The sequence below is a fragment of the Anarrhichthys ocellatus genome, unplaced genomic scaffold (assembly GCF_004355925.1).
Source record: "Anarrhichthys ocellatus isolate YVR2014 unplaced genomic scaffold, GSC_Weel_1.0 scaffold140, whole genome shotgun sequence".
Lineage (NCBI taxonomy): Eukaryota > Metazoa > Chordata > Actinopteri > Perciformes > Anarhichadidae > Anarrhichthys > Anarrhichthys ocellatus.
The window spans coordinates 385087-407382 of NW_022280170.1; the positions used below are offsets into that span (position 1 = coordinate 385087).

At 41.7% G+C, this 22296-nt stretch overlaps 2 protein-coding genes across 7 annotated transcripts in view; both read right to left on the minus strand.

Annotated features, from left to right (window-relative positions):
- Nucleotides 1-17808, minus strand: part of rtel1 (regulator of telomere elongation helicase 1) — a 40620-nt gene extending 22812 nt beyond the window's left edge. For 5 of the 6 annotated variants that reach the window (XM_031877570.1, XM_031877571.1, XM_031877572.1 and 2 more), the window contains exons 1-16: nucleotides 16758-17808; nucleotides 16134-16332; nucleotides 15267-15360; nucleotides 15076-15157; nucleotides 14697-14757; nucleotides 7147-7222; nucleotides 4310-4394; nucleotides 3407-3472; nucleotides 3173-3317; nucleotides 2984-3022; nucleotides 2813-2888; nucleotides 2221-2318; nucleotides 1951-2006; nucleotides 1256-1327; nucleotides 1063-1150; nucleotides 605-737 (exon numbers count right to left, since the gene is read on the minus strand). In XM_031877570.1, coding sequence (XP_031733430.1) covers nucleotides 605-737; nucleotides 1063-1150; nucleotides 1256-1327; nucleotides 1951-2006; nucleotides 2221-2318; nucleotides 2813-2888; nucleotides 2984-3022; nucleotides 3173-3317; nucleotides 3407-3472; nucleotides 4310-4394; nucleotides 7147-7222; nucleotides 14697-14757; nucleotides 15076-15157; nucleotides 15267-15360; nucleotides 16134-16332; nucleotides 16758-16859 — 1472 coding nt within the window. In that variant the 5' untranslated portion in view covers nucleotides 16860-17808. Of the gene's footprint in view, nucleotides 1-604; nucleotides 738-1062; nucleotides 1151-1255; nucleotides 1328-1950; nucleotides 2007-2220; nucleotides 2319-2812; nucleotides 2889-2983; nucleotides 3023-3172; nucleotides 3318-3406; nucleotides 3473-4309; nucleotides 4395-7146; nucleotides 7223-14696; nucleotides 14758-15075; nucleotides 15164-15266; nucleotides 15361-16133; nucleotides 16333-16757 lie in introns of those variants that run through there. The other variant, XM_031877574.1, reaches the window with a different exon arrangement.
- Nucleotides 17809-17892: 84 nt separating this feature from the next.
- ndufb11 (NADH:ubiquinone oxidoreductase subunit B11) lies at nucleotides 17893-21922 on the minus strand. Its single transcript, XM_031877575.1, has 3 exons — nucleotides 21704-21922; nucleotides 19739-19869; nucleotides 17893-18102 (listed from the first exon to the last, which is right to left on the minus strand). Exons 1-3 carry the CDS (start codon nucleotides 21875-21877, stop codon nucleotides 17973-17975), a joined length of 435 nt encoding a protein of 144 aa, XP_031733435.1. The 5' UTR covers nucleotides 21878-21922; the 3' UTR covers nucleotides 17893-17972.
- Between the last annotated feature and the right edge of the window lie 374 nt (nucleotides 21923-22296).

The following is a 22296-nucleotide window of genomic DNA, read 5'->3' on the forward strand; positions in this document are numbered from 1 at the left end:
CCCCCCCCCCCCCCCCCCCCCCCCCCCAGGTGTGTGAGATATCTGGTTCATGAGAATGGGACACATGTACGTGAGGGCGAACAGACAGACCACCCAGAAACATGAAGCTATAAGTATGAAAATAAAACTTGTGGATGAAATTGTTTGTACGGCCGCATCAATTCACACGCAGTTACGCATTTCACCAAAAAAACATGAAACACCACTTTTGGTGAACCTATCTTCCCACCTTGGCACCAAAATACCACAAAGACAGCGAAAACCAAAACCCTGGTCAGGAAAATACCAAACTGTCTGAGCGCTGGACGTTGCACCTCCACAGAAATAGGGCCCAATGTCTTTTCATGTCGATCTGGGCCACGCCCTCTTATCAAGACGTATAAAAACACTGTGGGGAGTTGTGTGTAATTCTTCCAGGATCAGCCTGATTCATAGTCACATATGTAACTCTTGTTTGAGAAGGGACTGAGACTGACAGTAGTAGCAGTAGTTCGGTGTTGAGCTGTAGTGTTCTACCACTCAGACTACTAAAGTCTGTGTTGAAGAACTACAACACTGCACCACGGTAGGTAAAACGAGCTTTGAGGAGTAACAGGTGACTTACATCCTCATCTCACAGGTGAATGAGGAGAGGGGAGAGAGGGTCCCACTGGTCAGAATGATGCAGCGAACACCTTGATTCACCAGATCCTGCATGCTGAAGCCTGGAGAGAAGCACCAGTAACTCAGGATGTTACCTACAAGGAGCAAAGACATACATACGATCCAGTTAACCAGGGTTCCTCATATGTCATATGTCAAGAAAGTACAGACTAACTAAACTAAACATTTAACGGCAAACACAACACGTCATGGCATTATGGTCATCAATTAATTTAGACAGGATGGAAGTTAAATAGAGGCTATAATGTTTATTGTTTAGTCTTGGGGTAGACTGTATTTGAACAAGGCGTTCTTAAATTAAATCTAATTTGAATAAGACAAGATTAGGGGATCAATGCTTCCACAGCTGTCGCTGTGTGAATACTGTAATCCAGCACACCACAGGCTGTGTATCATCACCTTGTTTCTTTGATGAAGATGAAGATGAGGCCCACACATCAGTGCTTTGCGGTTTCTTGTGATAGCTTTTGTCTCGATGGATATGAACCTGAGCCAAACAGACAGATATGGTTGCTGACATCACTGTAGACATAAGTGCATGGAGATGCACATTTTTCCATATAGACACTCGGGTCTCTTAACAAACATGCACCTTAAAATGAGCCGTGTTGGTCTGCATCTGCTGTTGTCTGTCCTTCTCTGAAGGTTCACCACAGAACACCAGCTACGAGGAAAGGAAAGAAAGGAAGAAGTATTGCTGCTGCAGTAAACTGAATGGATCAGAGTGTTTTACCATTTTGGTCAAATTTGTCAGGTAGAAAGTGCAGCAGCAAACCTGGTAAGCTACTGCAGACTATTTGGGAAATGTGTTTTTGTTTTCTGCCCAAAGAGTGAAGAAGAACAATATAAATCGAATGACGTCATGTCTTCGTACGTCTGTGCAGTGCCTCTGGCTGTAGTGCAGGTGGTCAGATGAGAGCCGGTTTTACTTTTGGTCTCTGTACTGACATGATCCTAAACCTGCCAGTTTAACTGTGGCAACGACGCTACAGGAAACTGCAGTCACTGTACCCGACTCACCAAAAAATAAAGTTCCAGCACGTATCGCCCCACCTTCTATTTGTGTGCAAATTAAATAAACATGTTAATCAGTGAGCTTTAGAGATGATGGTTGGTATATTTTTAAACTCTGGACAGAACCAGGCTAGCTGCTTCCCCCTGCTTCCAGTCTTTATGCTAAGCTAGGCTAACAAGGTCCTGACTGTACTTACACATACATGAGATTGATGTAGATCTGACTCACAGGAATAGAGTGTAGAAAGTGTAATCTAAAAACTTGTAGCATACCTGTATGATATCAGCCAGCTTCTGCAGTCCACTAGTGTTCAGGAATATTCCCGGTTCTGATGAGATATACATGTCACACATTATACTAACCTCGACACATAACAGGGTCTGCCGATATAGCCAGTAGATGGTGTCGTCTGTTACACTCCTACTTATATGTGGCATGAAGGGAAATGAGACACCATGTAAAAAAATCGACATCACATGGTGGACAGCAGAAAGCTAAATCATGTGACAAAGAAAAATAGGGAGAAATGAAGCCATACTGACGTCCTGATAAGTGTCCAGTGATCTGCTCCAGAGCTTCATATACAGCCGTCTTGCTGTTGTAGGTCAGGTGGACTCTCTCCAACAGCTCATAGATGAAGCTGATACAGACAGAAGACAAGTCTACTTCAAGATCCATATTCAACTGGCTTTGTGTGGCAAGTCAAAAGGAAGACATCCACTGGAGTCTGGTTTGGGTTGATTCTGAGGAAGCTCGTTTCAGAACTAGAAGTCTCTTACACAACTGTGTAAAATAATGTCACTCCATAGCCCAACATCCCGCAGATGGCATGAGACAACAGACCATGAGTGTTGATGAAATCTAACTACAATATAAGACAAGAAATATGAAATGGAGCCTTTCATACTTCATTTGATGTCCTATTTTACATCACTATCCCTGACTGTCTCTTTATTGTCCAGTACAAAGAATTTATAAGAGGCAGGTGAATCCGTGCGTACAGAAAACCTAAGCAGTGTATGACTTAACATGTGTTTTGGAAGGATGGTTAGACAGAAGGCCTGATCCATTGACACACATGAAAACGTTAATGGAGCAAAACGTCTATTACTATCCATTACCACTCTCACATACATTCCAGATTTTGTGATGCCCTTTTCACTTGGAACATCATAGGAATCAATGACAGCCTCCAGATCCAGCAGTATCTCTGTCAAGCACACAAAAGCAGTTTGTTAAAACGCATCCCAGGCAAGTGCTGAAATAAAGCTTATTTATCTTCTTTATAGCTTTAAGAATACTTACGTTTGATCTTAGCAATGGTTTCTATATTCAGTTTTAAACCTGAAACCGAAAAACATGACCTGCTTAAATATATATAATATACTGTAAGAATATATTTTTTTGATAACATTCAAATACATTTTTCATTTTGTGAAAATGACATGCCATAAATCCCAGCCCCCATGTGTGCAACCTCATAAGCATTCTGACCAGAGTTGAGGGTCTCGACGTTGAAGTCTTCAGAGACGGTGGCTTCCTTAGACTGCTCCACCAGTAGCCTGTCCACAGCACTGATGGCTGAGGCTACATCATAGGGAGTGAGGTCAAATGATGTGGACTCTTCACAAGTCTTCTCCTGCAGACAACAGAAACATATGGTGGGACATTCACCTCTCTATGAGAACTTCATCATCATTATCAACTATGTCCAGGACAGAGTCTTACCACATTGTGAGCTTCATCAAAGATGACCACGGCTCCGTTTAGCTCGATATTGTGAGCTCTGCGGCTCTGTGGAACCAAGGAAAAGACCTAAACACTAGCAGTCATGGAGCATGAAAACCACAACAACTTCAAGAATCTCGATGATAAGCAAGTTGTGTAGTGTGAACAGTACAGAGATCTGACCACTTTGGAAGTTGTGTAGAGTGAACTTGGCATTAATCTACTTGATAATGTAATACAAATCATTATTAAACAAAGCCTTCTCCACTTGTAATCTCTTGTCAATGCTAAAAGATAAAGTCTAGTTTGAGACACTTAAAGTGAAGTTCATTCAGGTATCCTTGTGAATAAGGTGGAAGCTTGATGACGTAGTGAATACTCACAGGGCTACTACACAAACTATTGTAGCTGGCGAGTTAGCCACCACTGTGTTTGTGGATCGAGACAATGCTGCTGCTAAACTGGATACTTGTTACTTCTGGACACTAGCTCACCAGCCCTCCTAAGACCATCAATTGATCACAGTAATTCTGCTGAAATGAAATAATTAAGCTCCAAACTCTGCTATGAGAAGAAAAAGCATTAAGTAGCAATAACTAACTAATTTACCACTAGAAGTGGTCACCTTGTCAGTAGTGAGACGAGGTAATCCTCCCTGTGTCACCATAAATCACCAAGGAAATGAAAACATGTAATAGCCATTACTTTAAATCGGTAATAACGCATTATGTGTGTACGAGACATCCTCGTAATGTTGTGGCACTACTACAGTCAAGAGGTCAAACCCTACACTAGAAATCAATTCCTACAACACAGGCGGAGAAACAGAATGTGTCACTGATGTCACCAAGAAATAAGCTCTCTCTCTATTCACAGCCATCACTCATCTGTGAATCAGCTCACCTTTGGATCCAGCAGGTAGTTGTAAGGCATAAAGATGACATCTGCTTGCTGCTTCAAGGACCGGGAGAGGTAGTAAGGACAGACCCTGCATGAAAACGGTCAGCTTTGAATTGAAATGTATGTAGTACATGAAAAAAGTAGGAGCCATCTTAGTATCCCTAGAGGTCTGTCGTTACACAAAGCACATAATAACTAAACTTCTAGATGCTTCTAGAGCAGCAACAGTAATATTTACAAGAGCATAGTCACTATACTGTATAAACTCATTAATATCAACAGATGTCACGCCTAAATAAAATAAAGACTATGCATGACTAAGTGAATTGAAAAAAGAATGAACAGAGAAAACAGAAAGAAAGAATTTGCACCAAAACCATATTTACCAATCTGCTGATGTCACTCCCAGAGGCCTGTACTACGGAGCATGTTCATACACAGGCTATCTTTTGATAAACAGCCCTTACAGCTGTGACCCCTCTAAACAGTCCCACAAAACTGGTTATCAACTCAGTAAATCCACCAGCTTCTCTCAATCTGGTTGTGAGCACCTGTTTGCAGCATCTGACCAATCACAACCTTGGACACATTTTACAAATAAAGAGAAAACTATGCTATCAGAGGAATACGTAAAAGATAAACACATAATTCAGGAAGGACAGCTGGAAGAAATGACTGACTGTGAATGTGTTTAAATCAATAGCTTCATAATATCACTGCTTCATATAGAACACCATAGATCTGACTATGATTACATGTGTCTATTCTCTAAGTTCATGTGTTGCTTGGATGTATTCTTATTCTTTCAGCTGTTAGGCCGCTGGTGTGAAACAGACTTGGTAACAATTCAAATAAATATAAAAACACAATTCATGGTAAGAAGGTTTCCTTCCATAACTTATAATAACCCACAGCAAACATTGAGGTAACCGCAGCAGAGTAACGCTGCATCCAGTGTGTGACTGTAAGACAGGACTCCAACACGTCACACTGCAACACACGGCTCACACATAATGAATATATGATATGAATATATGATGACGGAATATATACTGATTTGTCTGTTTCACACCGCCGGGTTACAGAGGAAAGAATACGGCTAGAATATTGTCACACAACATGAGAATACATCTGCAACACATGAACTTAATATAATACACACATGAAATTATAGTCAGATCTGTGGTGCTCTAGATGAAGCATTGATATTATAAATCTGTTCATTTACACATTCACACTGTCAGTGATTTATTGCCAGCTGTCCTTTCTGCATTTGTCTGTTTAAACTGTTGCTGTCAGTCTGAATTATGACTTAAACGTCTTCGTATTTCTGTAATACTAATTTACGTTCTACATACTAGGGGTGGGAATCACCAGAGATCCCGCAATACGATATTATCACGATACTTGGGTCACGATACGATATCACGATACTGCGATATTATCACGATACTGTGATATTCTGAGTATTGCGATAACATAGGCCTATATTGCAATTTATTACTTTTTTGAACTTCAAATTATGTCCCCAAAGGAAAACTGTGTCAACATGTTTTATCTAATAAGATAAAGTTTTCAGTCTGTTCATCTCACTTCAATCATTTTTATTGCAGCAAAATATGATTGTCAAGCAGACAGACTGACCAACAATGTCATAAATGTTGCATGAACCTGACAAACTGAACTGTTTGTATTACTACATAGTCCAACTTAACTAAATGCAAACGTGTGGACTCAGTATATGAACTATAACTTATATAAGTAGGATATTAGAGTTATATAACTCAGTATAACTTGCGATGCGTGGACGTCAAGGGCAGATAGACAGTTATGCGCTGCACTCTCCCCATGAGCCTGGCTACTGTTGGCAGATTTAACCCCGTTGTGAGGCCAGATGTCTCCATTTTTGTTTTGACCAACTTCCTACCAATTACGCTGACCCGGGACCTTTGCTGACCTCACCAGAAAACAACTCAGCACCATCTAGTGGACTGAAAAAGCAATTGATTTGATTATTCTTGTAATTTTTTTTATTATTTTTTAAAAATAGTTTATATAATAAAAGATCGATACTTGGCGTCCGTGTATCGATACAATATCGCCACGCAAAATATCGCGATACTATGCTGTATCGATTTTTCCCCCCACCCCTACTACGTACTGAGCTGTGATTGGTCAGTAGGCGGAGCCTTTATACGAGTCGATCTCTTATCTGGAACTTCACCAGCTTTGGAGCAGGTTAGGTCTTCAGCATCAGTTACCATGATACACCCAGTAAGAGAAGTGAACCTCTGTCGTGGGATTGAAAACCAGAGTTACCCTGAAGTTACCTCACTAACCCCAAACCATGCTTCGTAGAACAGGCCTCTGGTTTCTTGAAGCACCCATACAAGAACAACCCTAAAAATACCTTCTAACTATTTAGAACCAGTTCCCGGTCAGAGGGGGGTTCTGGAGCATCCTCATCATCAGGGTGGTTGCTAAGGTATCGCTACAGTGTTTAGGAGGCAGCCACAGCTCGGTCCTTGTGGCTGGTTGGGATTTGCTGGATGGCTCCAAATGTATTTGTGTAGGTTAATGGGGGATTGTCACAGTGATTCTCTGGGCTCTGTTGTATTATCAAAGGTATTAATGGAAGTCAAGTTGGGTTTTTAGGAAGCTTCAATTGTGTTTTTTCCTCCATTGAATAGTCCACATGACTGATAAAGAAAATAATCTGCAGATGAATCAATAATGAAAATCATTAGCTGCAGTCCTAATCTCCACACACACATCTACTGATTCAAACACCATGAATCAGCTGTTTCATTGGACTTATTAGTGAAACAGACAAATCTCACCTCTGTTTGTTGCCGAACTTGACCAAGTCTTCCACATCAAGGATAGACTTCACCAGATCTTTGTCAGTGCTCTTCTCTGAGGAGGAAAAGGAAGACTTGTCAAAAAGGATACAAGGGGGGGGGGGGGGCGCGCTAGCGAGCAAGATATGGAGTAAGACGCAAACTTCAGTGCTCCTGCAGAACCGACAATATTTTTATCAAAAAACAGCTACTATTACAGAAATACCAGCCTCAAAGCTCACCGAGGACAACTCAAAGAGGCCAAATGCTGATTTATGCAAGTTACGTCGTTTTGAATGGCTGAAAAGCTTAATAAATACAAATATAAACCCGGCGGCAGCTCATCGCGGCCTACAAGAACCACGAGACAGAGCCCACCAGGTGACCTGGACCAACCCTCCCCCACCCGAAGTGAAAGCCCAGGTATGACCGCTGAGCGAATGAAAGCGGACATCTTATCTTCCCTAAAGGGAGATATTTCTAAAATTATAAGAGAGGAACTTAAAAGCGCGCTAGCGGAAGATTTCAATGCCCTCAAGTCCGAATTACAAGCGGTGCGGTCCGCAATTGGTAAAAACACGACCGCATTCCAAACAGAAGTTGAGCACATGAAAGCCGACATACAAGACATGAAGGGCGGCTTATCAATATGGTGACGAGATGGTCGCACAAGAGGCTACGATAGCCAGCCTTCAAAGACAGGTGACAACTTTAACTGACCGGTGCGAGGATATGGAGGGGAGAATGAGACGGTGTAATATCCGAATAGCCGGCATTCAAGAACAACCGGACTCCAGCTCCCCTAAAACAGTTGCCAAAATTATTAAAGAAGTCCTGCAGATGGACCGGGACATAAAGATCGACCGACCGCACCGCACATTCGCCACCATGAAACCAGGAGACCGGGAGAAACCACGAGTGATCATCGCTAAAGTTCACAATGACGGAGATGCTGTAGAGATCCTGAGAGCCCGAGACAGAGCACCGCTGGTCTACAACGGGAACCGGATCGCTATCTTCCCAGACTACACACCCAGCGTTGCCAAAGCCAGAGCCGTGTTCATGGACATACGGAAGGCCCTACGAGGAAGGAAGGGAGTCCCAATTCCAATGTCACAATTAATGGACCGACAACCTGCCTCAAAAGCTCCACTCTCTAGAATGAGTAGAATGCTCAAATACCAATCCTAGAAGCAGGCCTTGTAGATATATGGAGAAGCAAGTTTCTGAGAAGCAGGGATTTCACCTTCTATTCAAGCAGACATACAGTACATCCTATTCAAGGATTGATTATTTCTTTACCACTAAGGCAGAGAGATTCTGCCTATAACTATATCCGACCACGCACCTGTGGCACTAAAATGGGATATAGGCCAAAGACCAACATCTAAACAATGGAGACTAAATGCATCTCTCCTTAATGATAAAGAATGTACCGCCTTTATCACAGCAGAACTCAAGGAATACTTGGATATCAATACCTCGGCCGAAACGTCATCTCTTATATTGTGGGATTGTGCCAAAGCATATATTAGAGGCCGTATTATTTCATTTACTTCTGCTAGGAAAAGAGGCTAAACAGAGAGAATTGGAAAATAAAATAAAAGACTTGGAACATAAACAAACAATCTGCGTCATCCAGTCTCCTAAAAGACCTAAACACAACCCGGAGAGAACTCAACAGCCTATTATCAGATAAAATTGAGGGAAGTTTAAGATTCACAAACCAAAGATACTATGAACACGGTAACAAGGCAAGCAGATTATTAGCATTTAGATTAAGAAAACAGCAATCATCTAATACGGTACAGAAAAGTTCCTAAATCCTATAAAGTTAACTGAACTGACAGAATCAGCAGCTAATTAGATGAGCCTATTGAGGAATGGGAGATCAAGCAGGTGATCTCAACACTCAAAAATAATAAAAGCCCAGGACCAGATGGATATATTAATGAATTTTATAAAACCTTCAAGGATATGTTATCACCACTGTTGCTAAAAGCATACCACCATGCATTAGAATCTAAAACTATGGCACCGTCTTGGACTGAGGCAACTATAGTGGTAATTCATAAAGAAGGTAAAGACCCCACAGAGTGCCAATCCCATAGACCGATATCACTGCTGAACGGGGACCTGCGCATTCTAACAGCAATCTTAGCAAGAAGAGTTAATCATGTAATAACTGGAATCATCCATCAGACGGGATTCATCACTGGAAGATACTATGGCGATAACTTACGACGCTTATTAACCATAATATCCCATCAAAAAGAAGAGAAAACAGAAGCAATGATTATGTCCCTAGATGCTCAAAAAGCATTTGACCGGGTATCATGGCAATATTTATTCCAAACACTAAAACGGTTCAAATTTGGCCCCAACTTTTTAAAATTGGATACAAACATTATATTCATCACCGCAGGCAGCTGTTAAAGTTAATGGACATAGATCACAAAGATTCACATTGGAACGCGGCTGCAGACAAGGCTGCCCTTCATCACCCCTGCTGTTTGCAATTAGTATCGAACCCTTGGCCCAGCTCATCCAAGATGACAACAAAATAAAAGGAACTGTAATACATAAAGAAGAACATAAAATATCTCTTTACGCTGATGATGTATTATTATATCTGAAGCAGCCTGCTTCAACAATACCACATCTAAAGGAACTCATCTCAAAGTATGGATACTACTCAGGATACAAGGTAAATGTGGAAAAAATAGAGGCTATGGATATCAACGGTAACATCTCAAGAAGTGTAAAACTCCAAAGTGGATTTAAGTGGCCAAAAGACAGTATAAAATACCTTGGCATATACATCCCCCCATCCTTACAGAATTTCTATGAGGCCAATTATAGTAAAATAATTCGGTGCATTGATAGTGACCTGGAACAATGGTCTACGCTCTCTCTGTCCCTGCTCGGTCATGTTGAAAGTATTCGCATGACTGTTCTGCCAGACTTCTCTACTTATTTCAGATGCTACCTATAGAAGTTCCAAAACCAATTTTTGATAATCTGGATAAAATCATTTCCAAATTTATCTGGCAAAAAAAGCGTCCTAGAATTAGACTTAAAACCTTACAGCTATCTAAGCTAAATGGAGGCCTTAAACTTCCAAACTTAAAATATTACTTCTGGGCTGCACAAATGAAACCTTTGATAGCGTGGATTCAGAATAACACATACAATCGCTGGCTTAATATTGAGAAAAATTTATGCCCAGAGCCCTTACAAATTTTGCCTTTTTTAGATGTGCCCATAAAAGAACTGGCAGAGTGGACTAAGATCACTCTTAAAATCTGGAACAAAATACAGACATCTTTTGGGCTTCCGAAGTTAACTTCCAAACAAGTATTGGATCTATGAAGACCTTCACACCTTACAATCTAGACACGGGCTTCACACAAAGACTGGGGAAAGTTTGTGAAACGTACGCCTATAGAAAGGTTTTTAATAGAAATACAGATGGGGAACGAAGATAAGAAAACAATAAGTAAACTATATAACGTATTTCTATCTATGAATCTACATAATTCCCTACTGATAAAGCAGAGATGGGAGGCGGAAATGAACAATATCATACCACAGAATACCTGGGAGGAAATATGCACAGTAGGGCTGCACAATTATGGCCAAAATCATAATCACGATTATTTTGATCAATATTGATCAAAATATTGATTGAATATTTATCACGATTATTCATTAATTTTAGGGACATCTTTTTATTGCACTTTCATGTTTAAATTAACAAGAACACTGCTTCCACTTCCAATTGTTGTGCTACATTCTGGCTAATGTACAAATCTTTGCATCAGACTGGTCCTTATCACAGTGCATCTTGTAGAAGGAAAATATAAATAAAATAGTATCAACACTTTTTACCCAAAATTAAATCAACAGAGCACTGCTTTCACTTCCATGTTGTGCTACATTCCAGCTAATGTACACGTCTTTACATCAAAATAAAACTTATACGGTTCTCATTCACCTGAAGCATTTGATTTACCTTTCACACGACACCCGTGACCGTCTGCTCTCTGTTCTGTTGTCTGTCTCTCTACTAATACCGGAGTCGACTGCAGACAGAACTTTTTTTGAGGCTGCCGCTGCAGGGTGCGCGCATGACACCTCCCATCTCGTTCGCCCCCTGTTGGTTGGCTGACTGTTAGTTGAAGAAGCGCTTGATTTGATGTGTAGCAGAGCACGCATTTTAAACGTCAATATCGCTGACGATCATGCTCATTTAATTGTGGCAGCCAAAATCGTGATCGCGATTAAAATTCGATTAATTGTGCAGCCCTAATGCACAGAGGCACACCTAGTTTCAAACTCAAACGGAAAATAATCACCAGATTCTTCAGAACACCAGAAATAGTAGCCAAGATGGGCCCAACACATTCCAACTTGTGTTGGCGGAACTGTGGAACACATGCTGCCAATCACACACATATATTCTGGCTATGCCCCAAGTTAAATGCATACTGGAGAGAAGTCTTTGACGCCCTCAAAGAGATATTCCAACAGGACATCCAACAAGACCCCACAATAGCACTATTGGGAGCGATACCTGAAGGCCTGGATGGGAGGGCCAAAAAATACCTTCTGAACATACTACTCACAGCAGCATTGAAGGGTATAACCATCAGATGGCTAAAACCAGATCCCCCTACATACGATATATGGATCCAAAAAGTATGGGACATCTATCAAATGGAGCGAATCACATATTCATTAAGGCTCCAAAAGCCTATCTTTACTAAACGATGGGGTCCTGTCATAGCATTATTAATACAATGAGGGTTACTATATGTTGCTAGATCTGGTTGAACTGATACCTGTTAACTCTCTCTATACACACACACACACACACATTATACACCATCCTCTCTGAAAAGCATATATAGCACCTACAATACTACATTCAGGAGTGGACAATTGTTATTTCTTATCATGGATGCATGTAATCAATTATCTATTCTTATTATTTTCCCCCTCTTTTTCTCTTGGAGTTAGCAACATCTGATGTTTGTTGTTCCTTTTGTGCGTTGTACATTGTACCTGAATACTGTTGGGATCTGACCCTGCTCTCCTGGCTGGCTGAGGCCTTCACACGTGTTTTTCAAACAAAGGAGCAGCCATGTTCCTTCCTTTCACCAAAACGCCTGACCTGGGGTCTGCAAGAAACCTCATGCCGGATGACCACACCCCCCAGCTCCAGCAGAAACCTGATGCTGGTCCCTCATTGGCCAAGAAAGGGCCCCCCACTGGTTGTGCCACCTGGTTTATAAGCCTGAGCACAGCTAGAATTCTTCCTCTTCTGTCCAGACACCGCTGGTGTAAGGAGATCCACAAGGCTCTCTTCACTCCGGACACGCGCTGGTGTCAGGAGGTCCACAAGGCCTCTTCACTCCGGACTCGTCCAGGGGACAAGAAGATCCACAAGGCTCTTCCATCCAGACACCGCTGGTGTAAGGAGATCCACAAGGCTCTCTTCACTCCGGACACGCGCTGGTGTCAGGAGGTCCACAAGGCCTCTTCACTCCGGACTCGTCCAGGGGACAAGAAGATCCACAAGGCTCTTCCGTCCAGACATGCTGATGTGAGGAGGTCCACAAGGCCTCTTCCCTCCGGACCTCGTCCTGGCAACAAGAAGATTCACGAGGAGCCGCGGCCTCATCAAATCCTATCAGGTCACATGCAACATTCGCTGGTCGAACAGACTGTGTTTTATTTTGAGTTTTGGATCCTGTAGTGCGAGAACGGATAACTCCTATGCCCCGTTCCCCCCTTTTTGTGTACACACCGCCGGCAGAAGGTAACAATCTTTCGTTGCGGAAGATTTCCGGGAAGGACGACCCAAACCTCGTCCCTCAGCCGAAGTTAAAAAGCCCCTCTCTGCAGCGAGGAGGCCGAGTCTGCGCCAGCCAGCCCCGAGGCCGCGCCACCGAGAGCCAGCAGCTACTCGAGGACCGAGTGATTCCTACCACTGGAACCAGACCCTACCGAACGAAGCTTCTACAAGTAAGAGTTACTGGTATCTGGGCCTAGCTTAGCTTAGCATTAGCTTAATTTAGCCTATTCGTTATGTCGTTGTTATTCCTGTATCTTGTTACGTTAAGTTACTGTCGTGTTATAACGTGTTATTGCGCAAGCATCGCGGACCACGGAGTCCCGTTATATTGTGTATTTCCTGCTGTAACTGTTTACATTAGATCCGTCGCTGCTAGTGGATGTGGAGGTTGTGATTTTATCACTTCAAAGACCAAAACCACGGTGGCGGAGCCTCGTCTCGCCGACCGAGTTTCGGGGTGATAGGAGAGCAATACTCGCATCTCACCGCAGTGATAAAGATCTGTTTTGTTTTGGGGATTATTTTATTTTGTTTGGTTTTATTCTCTCTTCTTTAAATCGGCTCTGTGAGTGAGATTGAGAACCGCAACTATCACCGTACAAGCGTGACCGGTCGGTTCAGAATCCGACCGCAGAGTTTACGAGTGATCAGCTGTTCCTCACATTCTCACTGCAGCGCCGAGCACCGCGCTCAGAGCTCTCGCTCTCTCTCCCTCTCTTCTTACTAACCCGCACACACATAGTTAGATTCACTGATTTTGGGTGAACCTCTCAGACACGTGGTCGCGTAATCTATTGTCCCAACCCACATTGTGCGCCGTCCCACGTGGTTACACGTAGCCACCTCTCAGCAATCTTGTCGCGGGTCCCTAGACTCCGCCATCTTTGCTTGTAGGCTCACACGCCCCTTTTTAGGTTACGTACCATCACTGTTTAAGTAGCCCCCCCTTCGTTTCCACACACACACACACACACACACACACACGTGTATATATATATATATGTCTATATACATATCCTTACCCCACTTTATTCATTTGACTTTAGGTATTAGACATATAATTGTATGATAGTGTTTGTTGATTTTGATATTACTTGATTTGATCATTTATTATTTTATTTAATAAACTCTGTTATATTTTAAAGAGCAGTTGTCTGTGATTACTCGTGTATATGTGTGTAATAATAACTGGATGTAGTGGCCTGTGCTCGAACTTAAACCTTCACTCTCACTCTGAATGTGTAATAGTACTCAGACTATTGACATTATGAGTGAACACTAATTATGAGACTTAGTTTTATTGTTTGGTTATTGGTCCCTGTTCGCAGGGTGGTGCCCCGTTATTATTAATAATCATTAATAATTGTTACTGACATTAATAATTCTATTGATGTCAAGAATTTAGTTTCTTAGATGCTGATAACCCAAACACGCTCCTCTACGTTCCCAACAATACCATGTGCACCAAGACTACATACAGCTGAAAAATGGACAAAGAAAGTACCCGTCTGAAAATGCATGTTGTTATGTTGTTGAAAACTAAATAAAAAGTGAGTTAAAAAAAAAAAAAAAAAGGATACAAGTAGCATTTAACCAACAGAGGTTAGTCCTCCCGGTTTGATCATTATAGTCGTTTAGTGTTGCCTCCCTGATGTCGACTGTATGAAGTTAAAACGTGTTGTCACATTACCTTCAACGTTATTGTAGTAGACACATGACCTGGTGGAAACTTTTCCTCTGCACATGTGGACCTGAAAAACAGGTGATAGCATGGAATCCACAACAAGGCATGTAATGAAATCTGTACACATGGGTTCAATACCCCCTTTCTCCCTCCAATGCCAGAACAACAACTTTCCATGTCTTCTTAGAGACCCCAAAGCCCCAGACTACTCCCCCATTCTGACTATTCTCCCAGCTCACCATTTCTGCTTAGAATCTCAACAACACGGACAATGAGCTGGGAGAAATGTGGAGGATTCTTTAGGACAGGTCAGCTGACACAGGACCCAAAACAAGGGTATTTGCATGTAATCTTACAGCGTGAACAAGTGTAATAGTTTGCTCACCTTGACATGGTTGCTCTCCTGTCGCATCACTTCCTGGTTGATACACAGCTGCTCTCTTGATCCCAGCACACACACCTTTGGACTGAATCAGCAGAGAGAGAGATTTTGTACGTCAGAAAAAGGCACTGCACTAACAAAAGGCTTTACTTGCATGAAGTGCATCTTGTACCGTTTGGAACCACATTGTTTACCTGTATGAGGTGTTCTTTAGCTCACTGATAACCTGTGCCAGCTGAGAGTGAGTCCTGGAAGCGTATATGATCTTGGGAATATCTGTGTAGTAGGCTGAGAAACAATAACAGCACATAATAATTACATGAGAGTTACATGAATACCATAGAGAGCAAAGCCACTTCCCTTCTGATGAGAAACAAAGCGGTTTTGATCCTGTTTGAATTGTGCCATGAATTACACATATGATGTTTGTGAACTTAAAAGATAATTCTGGACGTCAACAAAGTTGCAGTTATATTACAGACATATATTTCACCTGAAGGGGAGGGGCACTGCCTCTCTATAGTGATGGAGAGGTTAGGTCAGCAGCTGATTCTTTCTAAAGACTATACTGGTATGAGCAACTCTGTCCCCATGATGTTAGTGCAGGATTAAAGCACCCAGCAGAGACCTGGGATGATGTGAAAAGTAGGCTCGTTCGAGATGAATCGATCACCGGTGATCTCCGCACAATACATGCTGGTTAGATTTGTCCGACTTGATCCCAACTTTCTCTGATGTCATGAACACATGGGCAACGATAACCTCACGAGAGCGAGGCGATGCAGTCGGCTGTGTGTGTCGTTCTGTTTACCTGCTTACATCGCTGCAGACACACCTTGTGGAGAGCTGGTTTGCAGTTGCTAACACTGTACACTGAGTCAGGTGATGTATGAGCTCAACAGTTCAAAACTCATTGTTGTGTTTACATGTATTAACCCAATACTGGATCCTGAAGAAGACAGCCCCTGACACTGTAGACTGCACTGAGCCACCTGGTAATATGATGTGAACATACTCGGTGAAAGGATGTGAACATACTCGGTGAAAGGATGTGAACATACTTGGTGTGGCTCCGTCTGTAGCAGCCATCCCCCAGGAGGACATGGGTGTATTGGGGAACATCTCCTCCCCGTTTAACTTCTCTGCTATCTTGCGGGCAGAGATGGTGTCCTTGAAGTGCTCTCTCCAGGCCAGGGTGGCACACAGCAGGCACAGAGTTTTACCAGTACCTGTGGGACTCTCCAGAACCCCATTTTGCTTCTGAAACAAACAGGCACACATGAAGGTTTCATCTTTGAAGAGAGCATCTGCCAAACTCAGCAGATTTTAACTCCTGACAGAGCAAGGATTAAGATGATTCACAAGTCAGATTTTAGGTGATTCTGCCACTTCCAGTGACCTGGAGATCAAGCAGCTGTCAATCAGCTCTTCACTTGTTGTGCTCTGGGGTTTGTTTCGATGACAGATTATTATGGCAGCTAACACTTTTTTAAAGTTGTCCTATGCTCGTTGGAAAAGGCAGCAGCTTCGGCCGTCTATCCCACAGATGACTGTAAATGATGACGGAGCTCTTAGTCCACAAGAAGCAAGAATGACGTCTTTTACAAGTGCAACATAAACGTTACACCAATCTAAACCAATGAGACATTACATGTAGGTTAACCCATGACGGGACTCCGCGTTACCTTTTGAAGACACTCAATCACTTTGCCCATGTAGTCCTTCTGACAGTCATATGGAGGAAAAGGGAAATTCACCGTCACTCCATTCAGAGTTAGTGAAGGCATCGTGAGTGTCCTAGCTTCACTAACAGCTGCAGCATTAACTAACGTAGCGCTAAAAAGGACGCACTATGTGAAAACTGGTCGTGGCTCCAGATTAACTGTCAAACACTTTAAAATGAAGTTAACATTTCATTGTGAACTGAGAAATTGTACTGCTCTACTCTTTGGACATGCCTAAACTTGGCGCCAACTTGCCGATTTCAGGCGCGTCCTGCTCATGCGCGCTTTACCTACGTACTGTGCTGCGTTCAAATACTCCCGGAATAATAAACACAACGTGTTGACACCAGCGTTGGCGCTGAGGAGGCCGGTCTGCTATGTGAGGAGTCTCCCGCAGGAAACATGCAGTTCACTTCTTTAGGCATCGACATTTACGACCCCTCCGGTGCATATTGTCATATCAAAAAAAATATCTGTGCATTAATCTGGTATTCAGGTAACTACGGTCAATTTGTAATTACTTGTTTCCACTTTTATTTTTTTGCTAGTTTTTTAAAACACCAATAACTAAAATTAGCCATCAGCCAAATGCTCAGAAGCACAGACACGTCTATAGTTTCACACAGAGAATACTTAACACTCAGTAGGCTTTCTGATCTTCTGAAGGCTCTGAGACTGGAAGTGCTAACTTGATATAAATATAGACACGGTATACTGAATGCTAGGTATCGGTTATTCATTAGATGTCAGCTTTTCTAATGCAGACAAAAACTACAAAGGTTCTACTTCACCTCCTGCTGTATTGTGCTGGAGCTGTGTCTATAGTGCGTCTGCTATTGTAAGAATTACAGGGGTGGCTATTATTAAGTCATGGCTTAAATATTTTCACAAAGACATTGATAAGATGAATCTCTTCTGTTGCTGTTAAAATTTTACTTGGGAATGTGTGAAACACACATAAATGAAAGTTAAAACATGAGGTCGATATTTTTTTACCCCACCTTCATATAGACTGGAGTAGATGTGTATCTATTAGTCACACTGAAAAGGGTCCAATCACTGCTGTTTAAAGAAGTCACTGTCCACACATAATGACTCAATTCAACAAGTACATCATTTATTCTGTCATAGTGAAATACATTAATCATGAAATAGAGCAGGTGGATGTTGGACATCCTACTCCTCTCCATCTGTGGTCAGAACGATCTTGTGTGGGTCGTAATAGTTCTGGTCTATGAGAGGAAGACCCTCCTTCTCTCTCTGCTGGACCACACGCTCTGCCTCCCTTCTGGCCCACTGCCGCATGCTGGAATGACAGACGAAGAGAGAGAAGGAGGGAGTGAGGAAGAGAAACCTTCAATACTAAACATTAATAATAATAAACCTCAGATTGACTGTTGGGTGGGTGGCCACTTGGGGCTGAAGACCACCACAAAAAGCTTAAAAGCAGGAATAAATAAGCAACAATCAATGCTAAAAAAAAACGAGAGACAGTCAGTGCGACTACTGACACTGGCAAGCGTGTGGCTAGTCAGTGGCAAGCGTCAGTCAGGTGTCAGGACTGTGGCACGTCAGTGGCTAGTCAGTGACTAGTCAGTCAGGTGTCACAACAGCGGCAAGCGAGCGGCACTCGTTCGGCACCCGTCAAGAAGCTGCCGAGCTGAGCGGGCGGGGCCACATTTCCTGAGAACACCCATTGTTGTTACGATTGGATTTTGATTAAACTATATTATTAACTGTATTGCATCAAACCATCCACAGATTAATCGAAAACTTGATTCTTGCTGTGTACATGGATAAATGAATATTAAATCGCATGTAGTCAACTATTGTTGCTAACATACTCACATTGGCCCACGTTTATTTATTTATATTTATTTATTTTTCTTCTAATGTTACCCTGGTATGTGCTATAGACAAACAGTTTTCTTGCATACGGTCGGTCATTCTATTGCCTTGACTTTTATTTTGACTTTTTTTTTTTTTTTTTTTTTTTTTTTACTATCGGACTACCTGTCTTGCTTTGCGTCGTTCAAAAGAAAAAACAAATAAACCATAAAACAGACTATTAAAACGTACACAGACCAGGGGGCACACTCCTCTGACTATTGGCACTGGCAGCTACTGACACCTACATCTAAGCAGAGGAAGAGTGAAGATATTTTCAGACATGTATTTTTGGATTGGACTTTTTATGGGTTTTAACTTTAAAACGTTTTTATATATATACTTTTAAATGATAATAAAACGGATGATTTATTTTCATTATTTTATCCGATTGTTGTAAATAACTATAAAAGCAATAATTTGGAAAGAGTGTATTATGTTCCCTTTTGTTTCAAAACCAACAAAATCATACTTAAATAAAATGAATGGGAAACAAAAAAGTACAGCGTGGTTACTCTCAGGATGTATACAGAGAACGGGTGGCTCAGGTGACTTAACTAAAATCCATACAATGATGATAAAACTGATTTACGGCAGCTGACCAATCGTAACAACAATGGGTGTTCTCAGAAAATGTGGCTCCGCCCACTCAGCTCGGCAGCTTCTTGACGGGTGCCAAACGAGTGCTGCTCGCTTGCCGCTGTTGTGACACCTGACTGACGCTTGCCACTGACTAGTCACTGTGGTGCCAGTGTCACAAGGAGGATCTCGGCCTAAAAAAACATCTTCTGGTACTATGTATTAAAAATGTCAAAACACAGTTAATCTGCTTTATCAGGACCATGTGATGAGTGTCGAGTCTGCTTTTGAAACATGTAGTCAGGTGATGTAGTCAAGTATTTTCTGTACCAAAAAAACATTTAAAAAAAAAAAAAAGAGCATGACACTTTCACCCTGTCCTTTAACAGAAAACCATGGCTCAGCAGACCCATCATTGTATCACACACATCATCTCATATTTGACAGCAAAAATGGTAGCAGATGTGAGAACTCACCCGTGGTCTGGTAAATAGTGGATAAACGTTCCCCCAATAACGAGAGCCACTGAGATGCCGAAGAAGAAGCCCACCCTCATGTTCCACTCATCCACCACAGGGTCACTGGAGAAGCCATGGTAATCTGGATTCTGACAATTACAGAGGAGGGGCATCAGCTACAGCAGCCATTCCCAAACACTTGGTCGGGACCCACAGGTGGGTCGCAGGAGATTGTATACAGGTTGCCAAATAAAAGTGAAGACATTTATTCCATAGTCTTTCATTTAACATTTCTTTCTGCAGTACACTTTTGAGCCACACGAGGGAGTCTGAACGTTCGTGTTCTTCTAATTGTAATCTACTCATTAAATATAGACTGATATGAAAGACTAGTGTACATTCTGTTTGTTGAACTGATGAGAGGAAATGAAGACTCTACCTAATGAATTTAGTTGGTCTCATTTATAAAGTATTTCACATGTTTATATCATATACGTTTTCAATAATTAAACAAAGTTGTGATTTATCAAACATACATCTCTTCTAAATGGCTGGTTTACCTTTTCAAAGTATATATAAGATGATGAGGAAATGGCAATGAAGATGATCAGGAATGTTCATTTACAGACAAATTCTCTCTTCCCCTGATTATTATTATTATTATTATTATTATAGATAAGGCCTGTTGTGAATTGGGTTGCAATGACTTGTCATCGTTAAAAAGTGTATCCCCAGAAAAAAAGTTTGGGAAACAGATACAGTACAGACCTTCATAAATCAGCCACTTGTTCCCAGAGGAGCCATAATAATTTGAACGACTGTCATTTGAGTGTTATCAAAGTGACTGTATCTAGAAGACCCGACTGATACTTAGTCAATTTCCATACTCACTACAGCAACACAGGAATAGTCTTAACAAGTTTACTGACTAGTACTATTAGAGAAGGCGACAAGAAGATTTTCAACATGCGGAATATTGTCAGACTAATGTAAAGTCAATCATAAATCCACGGAAAAATCCAACACCTGTGAATCTGCCTGGTGCATGCAGTGTGTGCTACACGGCTGAGATTGAATATAATGGCTGAATAAAAATGTCTGGACATCCCCTCCACTTACTGACTCGGACTCAAACGGGTCCATTCCTGAGAGTGCAGGGACTCAAGCACACTTTTCTGCAGACTTCAATTAGGAAGATTACACATAATACATTGTATATCATTGTGACAGTGTAAAATTAATCAATAATGTTAATAGTACAAATACAATAACTGACATCTGTCTTTTTAAACATTCAATGTAAATGTGTATAGATGTTGTGAGGATTGATAATGCACACATCTACCAGCACAACACATAACAGTCGTGTACATATACCAAACTACCGTAGCCGTGCATGTCTCTCTCTCTCTTTGCTGTGTTCTGCTGCAAACTGTACCTCAACCAAATATTGACGGGAAGGGGGTCATTTTATGTTTGAAATTAATTTAGTGCGTGTACTTCATGTAGTGTTGTTAATGGCGTCAGTTCCATTCAACAATAAAACGCATCACTGTTACATTAAAATAAAAGCATGTTTCAGGCTCAGCTTGTTTGGACTCAGTACCTGGATGAATAAAGATGAGTCTGCTTTAATCTAGCTGCATTAGTAAATTTGTGATGTGATCAGTGTACGACTCTTATGCCTGTACGTGTCAGAAGCACAGACCACTCTGATAGTCGTAAACAACCTAAAGCTACGAACGCTGAACATGTAAGTTGCTGATGTACACAAACGTGTGTGTAGCTCAAGCTAGCTAATGTTACCTAGCTCATACGTTTCTCTGCGGATCCAACATTAGGTATTTTAGAGTAACAGCATTTTTTTATTGTCAGTCTAGTAACCACCGTCTGCATGTCTGCGTACATGACATAAAGCTAAACTTTATTCGGTTAGTAAACGTTTACGAAGACTAAATGATCGTACGACGGAGAGAAACTCACCTTGACATACGGGCTGACCTCACTGTGTCCAGTCTTCTCCGCGGCTGGGTGGAGCTCCGTCACGGCGGTTGAACCAGCAGCACCGGTCGGTTTTGACTGGGAGATGAACCGGGCCGGTGGATTTGAGAGTAACCGGGGCAAAGCGGGCCCGAACCGCGACAGTCGGGTCAACATTTCACCTGTTTGTGAAGGATTGTAATGACCCGGAACCGGAAACAAAAGGTTAAGTCCTCTTCTTCTTAATTTCCTCAAAGTTAAAGGGAGTATTACTGCCACTAGGAGGTGGTCGATGGTAATGTACCCTCAGGAATCTGATGTAGATGTAACAAGCCATTTAAATTGCTTTTCTATAGTCTATGTGGTGAAACAGAGTCAACATGTTATACTAAATAAATATATTGTAGGCTACTGACCAGAATTCCAGTCTTTAGTCAGGTTTTCAGTATCATCCATAGTGCAGACTGACTTCTGTTCCTGGTGTGGTGGACTCTCGCTCAGGTCTAATAATAATAATAATAATAATAAATTTTATTTATATAGCGCTTTTCAGAGTACTCAAAGACACTTTACATTAAAATCATTATATATAAAAG